We start from the raw sequence: 5,506 nt of genomic DNA, 5'->3' as shown, positions 1-5,506 counted from the left end.
GTTCTGTCTAGGAACGGCCGGGATCCGGCTGTTTTGGCCATAGAACGGGGTCACCGGCGAGAACTGGATCTGGCGATGGGAAGAGGATCTGCCCCATTTTTCTCAGGACTGATGAAGGGTATTTTTGTATTTGTGTAACATGCCACGTCAGTTAGTAAAACTCTTTTTGTAAAAGTTTAAGTACCCCTAGCATTTCTCATAAAATTGAGATTAGATTATTTAAGATTTGAGTTAATTTATCTAATTACTCAAACAAAAAATCTTAACCATAATTAAGTAACTGATAATTAGTATGAATCTTTAAAAAAAATTAAACAATCGCGACATTTACTTTATACATGGAATGACTAAATAAATTGAGTAGTTCGTGAACAAGCTCGAGTTCATTAAAAAAATAAATGAACAGAGCTTGAACAAATTATCTGGTTTGGTGATAAGTTCGAATTCGACTCATGTTCGAAAAAAAATAAACGAACCGAGCTTGCACATTCAATACTCAACTCAGCTCAGTTCGATTACAGTCCTAACGCGTGGTAGCAATAGCAAGAGTATAGGTTGTTACATGTATCTAACGGCCTAGACACTAATGCCACTTCAGCGATCCGCATGAAGAGATGTTGTTTTCATAAACCTTAAAAACACCCAAATGCTTTGTTCTATCATTTTTCGTCCTCCAAGCTTCTTCTTCTTTTTTTTTTCTACGCAGGAGTGGTCCTCCTCCAAGCTTGAACAGATCTTCCTCTTTGCTCACCGCTCATCTCCTCCAACAATCTCCATTTGTTCTAAAATCAATGTATTGTTTGCAAAACAAGTCTACTCCATTTTTAGACGCCCAAAGAGCTCCATTTTGAAATGAAAAAAAAAAAAAAAAAAAAGAGAGAGAGAGAGAAGAAGAAGAAGAAGAACATAGCAGAAAGTTCCAAAAATTACAAGGAGTTAGCTTTGTCCAAGGAACTCTGGCAGAAACTCGAGAAGAAGGTTCAAAATTTTTGAGGTTTTCCTTTCAATCTCAGAGACATTCCCAGGTCTACTCAATTTCTTAACCCCCAAAGGGAATTCATCCATTTTATAATATATTCTAAATATATTCTAAATATATTTTGAATATAATATTATTGACTTAGATTTCCTAGTCTATTCCGATTTGTATTTCCTAGTATAAGTCGATTTATGTTTACTTGTATAAGTTGACTTATTTAACTATAAATAAGGACTCATGATTTGTAAACAATCAAGTTATTGAGCACAATGTAGTCATTTGGGCTTTACCCTGTAGACATAGATCATATACCAAACAACATAAATTCTCGTCTCTTTTTCTCTCTTGCTTCCACTATTATTCCGTTTTTATTCTATTTTAGATTTATACACAAATCTCAACGTGGTATCAGAGACATCTTATCTTGGCTTAAATAGTCCAGTCATGCCTCCATCCGCCGCCAATATTTTCTGCCTTTGAAACTCTGCACCTTCAAAGTCTTCCAATCACCATGGTAGCTACGCCAATCGATAGATCTGAAGCAGACGATTTCATCACCGCTGAAATCATCGCCATAGTCATTGTCACTTGCTTCCACGCACCGCCCAAAAATTTTGCACATTCAACTACGTGCTGCTACGATGATCAAACCACCTTGACAGTCACTCCATCAGACAGATATGTCATTGATCGTCCCAGATCAGCCAATTTCACCGCCATTAGAGCCTCCACGCGCGATCACACAGTACTTGAATATTCTGCCAATCCTCTCAACGCACCTCCACCGGCTTAACGCGCCATCTCCACTAGCCGACTGAGGAAGAAAACCCCGGATCCAAGATCGGAAACTACTGATCTACCTGACCGCAGCAATCATGCGTGATGAGTGCCAAATATTGCATATGTGGACCCCTTAATTTGCATTTACTAAACCTTTAGCTTTCTAATTTTCTAATATTTTTGGTTAGTTTTGGTATTTTAATATTTTGCAGGTCATTGAGAGAAAACAATAGTTTTAAGGTGAAAAATGCAAAGTTTGAAAGAAAGCACACTTTGAGAAGACCTAAATGATGTGGTTATGATTAACCAAGTCAAGGAGTGGACTAAATTGGAATTTCTTTAATTGGAGTCAAAATCGAATTAGAATTCAAATTCTGCACATGTCATAGTATTTTGGCTATAACTTTCCACTCAAGTATCGGATTAAGGTGCAATTAGTGGTGTTAGAAAGCTAACTCAAAATTATATAAGTCATTGTGAAATAGGATTTTCGTAATTCGGACATTTGCTATGCCAAAAGTGTTCCGCAATATAAGAACGCAAATCTGGATAAATCCTATTCCAATTTGTACTATAATTGCTTCTAAATTTGACTAGGAGATTGAAGTCCGATTTTTCTATAAATTCTAGGGTTTGTAGGGTTTGTTTTCTCCCTATAAATAGACTTCTAAGCCTCAAGAAGAAGATGGGAGCTAGAGACCAAATATATTTTCTTCTTTTTAGTTTAGTTTTTCTTTAGGTTAGATTTTATTTTCAATAATCATGTGTAGCTAGATTTTCAACTAAGGTTGAGGATGAAGCCTCACCATTGAAGATCTACAATATTTTCATGTAAGTTTATACTATCCAATTTTATGCATTTTTGATTTCTAATTGTTCTTCTTCAATTCAATTATTGAGATGATTCTTGGATATATATTGTGATTTACGGATACATGTGATGATTTGAGATAGTTTCATTTAGATTGATTGCTTGGGTTTTTATTTATCAAAACGTTAAATATTCATTGTGTTTCGTTCTATGGATACATTTGATGATTTGGTTTAAACCGGATATCTTTTATGATTTGTGCAAATAACGGATTCATTGAATGATTTAATGATTTTTTGAAGCATAGTAGAACATACATAAGATTTGTATGGTGAAAAATTCGGATGTGTATTGATGAACATGAGAATATGTTGCTATGATTTGGTGGGTGTGGATTCCAAAACCTTAGTATCTTTTGTTTTGTTTTGTTTTATTTTATTTTATTTATGTTTTCCTTTATTCACCAAAATCAAACCCTTTTTTGGAACTAGGTTAGGATTTGATTAATTTAGTAATAAATTTTGTTTTCAAAAACACAATTCCCTGTGGGATCGACCTCGCACTTGCAATCCATTAACTGCAAATGATTCGTGCACTTGCGAGTACAATTAAAATTCACATCAAGTTTTTGGCGTCATTGCCGAGGAATTGTTTGATTTTAAAATAATTTATTTCTAAATTGATTTTATCTTCTACTAATTATAATTAGTATTTTTTTTTTTATTTGCAATTTGTTTTTGTTATTTCTATTTCTAAAAAAAAAAAAAAAAAAAAAGAACCAAAAATAAATTTTTTTTGCTAGTGTGGTCTTACGGCCCTATCCAAGTGTCTAAGCAAGTTCTGGCTAGGAAGGTCTTGGGACTTAAGAGGTCTGTGTAACCCCCCTCACTTTCTTGGGAACGAACCTGGGTCATTGGAGAATTTATGTCTACCTCAGTTGCATTTTTTTTTAGTTGAAAAAAAAAAAAAACTTGGTACATATTTTATGTGGGATATTTGCATGTTATAGGATGTAAGTGAAGTACGAATTTTTATTTTGACAATTATAATAATTTTTCTGCACAACATGCTTCGCCTAGTGGTAGGACACTTGCTCCTACCAACTACACTCACAATTTTTACCCACATAAACCATATTCATATTGTTTCAATCTTTATCATCATATTAGTAATTGTCTAGCATCTAGACAATTTTCTAATTCATCTTGTGAACAAATGAACACAAATTTCTCCAACCTGGGGTTTAATTCAAATTCTAATTTTTACAATCCGGACTGGAGCAACCATTTTTGATTTTTCGTGTCAAGCTCAACCCACGAGAAATTACACTCCACAATACCATGAACTGCACCATCCTGAATTTCTGCAGTTCAATCACCAATATTCCAATCCTTCATCCTACAATTATCCAGAACCAACGTCATCATTGGAAGACACTCTCAAAGCATTCATACAGACAAGTAACCAAAATATACAAGAGCTTCAGAAGGTCGCCATGAGTAATAGCCAAAATCTACAAGAGCTTAAGCAGTTCACACATCAAGCTATTGCTAAGATGGAAGGACAAATTGGCCAATTAGCAAATCAAGTGGGGGAAAGAGAAAGAGGGAAGCTCCCGAGTCAACCAATACCCAACCCAAAAGGACAATTTGTTATTGGGAGTACATCCGACCCTTCTCATGAACAGGAGCATGTGCAAGCCATCACAACTTTGAGGTCAGGAAGGCAAGTGGATAATCAAGTGGTCATGCCTGAAGAAGTCACTGAGGCGGCAAGAGATGAGGAAAACCATGACAAGCCTGAAAAGATCTTGGACCAGACATTGTCATTCCAACGGCTAGGAGAGTCCCCAGAAGTTTGGTCCCAAAGCTCCGTTTCCGGGAAGACTTACGACTCCCAAGAAAGGCTCAAAATTCGATGATAGTTTGGAAGTGTTTAAACACGTGCAGATCAACATTCCATTCCTCGATGCCATTCAGCAAGTACCTTCGTATGCCAAATTTCTGATGGATTTGGTAACTATCAAGAGAAGGACAAATGTTCCCAAGAAAGCTTTCCTAACTGAGCAAGTCAGCTCTATTTTGCAGTGCAAGATTCCTATCAAGTATAAGGACCCTGGTTATCCTACAATTGCGTGCATGATAGGTGGTACCAAGGTTAAAAGAGCTCTCTTGGATTTGGGGGCCAGTGTGAATCTCTTGTCATATTCAGTATATGTCCAATTGGGATTAGGAGAGCTAAAACCCACTTCAATGACACTTCAGCTGGCCGACAGATCTGTAAAAGTCCCAAGGGGAATCATTGAAGATGTTCTGATCAAAGTTGATAAGTTCTACTACCCTGTGGACTTCATCGTCTTAGACACAGAATTAGTTTTGAATGTGGAGATTCAGATTCAAGTAATACTAGGGTGTCCCTTTTTAGCTACGGCTAATGCCCTAATCAACTATAGGACTGGAGTCATGAAGTTATCTTTTGGGAACATGACAGTGGAGTTAAATATTTTTGATATCAGCAGGCAGCCATTTGACTATGAAGGGCCAGAAGTGCATGCGCAATAGAAGAGATAGTGGAAGAAATTGTCAACGAGCTAAGTATTGAAGACCAGTTGGGAAAGAGCCTTACTACATTTGGAGGCGACATGGACTTAAAGACATTACTTGAGCAAGCTGACGCATTGTTGGACTCAACTCCTGAGACAGAAACTGACACTGGGGAAACCATTGAGACATCATCACCTAATCCATCTCCATCAGCAGCTGAGCCTACCAAGCGGGAACTGAAGCCTCTACTGGACACCCTGAAGTATAAATATCTTGACCAGTCTGAATCTCTGTCGGTAATCATAACTGCTGACCTGAATGAGACTCAAGAACAAAAATTGCTGGATGTGTTTAAAGAACATAAAGAAGCCATCGGTTGGTCCATTGGAGACA

General features: G+C 36.7%; 1 protein-coding gene across 1 annotated transcript; it reads left to right on the top strand.

The window, feature by feature from the left end:
• Nucleotides 1–1,490: 1,490 nt before the first annotated feature.
• Nucleotides 1,491–5,131, top strand: LOC133873299 (uncharacterized). Its single transcript, XM_062311019.1, has 3 exons — nt 1,491–1,724; nt 3,940–4,425; nt 4,520–5,131. The coding sequence occupies exons 1-3, from the start codon at nt 1,491–1,493 to the stop codon at nt 5,129–5,131; spliced, it is 1,332 nt and encodes a 443-aa protein (XP_062167003.1).
• The last annotated feature ends 375 nt before the right edge of the window (nt 5,132–5,506 follow it).

This window comes from Alnus glutinosa, chromosome 7, assembly GCF_958979055.1.
Source record: "Alnus glutinosa chromosome 7, dhAlnGlut1.1, whole genome shotgun sequence".
NCBI classification, from domain to species: domain Eukaryota; kingdom Viridiplantae; phylum Streptophyta; class Magnoliopsida; order Fagales; family Betulaceae; genus Alnus; species Alnus glutinosa.
The sequence above is the reverse complement of the archived record's forward strand: the minus strand, read 5'-3'. Positions and strand labels throughout refer to the sequence as shown.

What these genes read in the sequence shown, in the direction of transcription:
- LOC133873299 (XM_062311019.1), top strand. Translation starts at nt 1,491, where the DNA reads ATGGTAGCTACGCCAATCGATAGATCTGAAGCAGACGATTTCATCACC. An exon ending in CCTCCACGCGCGATCACACA is followed by an intron (nt 1,725 to 3,939) that starts GTACTTGAATAT and finishes GAATTTCTGCAG; the next exon opens with TTCAATCACCAATATTCCAA. An exon ending in GGCTAGGAGAGTCCCCAGAA is followed by an intron (nt 4,426 to 4,519) that starts GTTTGGTCCCAA and finishes AAACACGTGCAG; the next exon opens with ATCAACATTCCATTCCTCGA.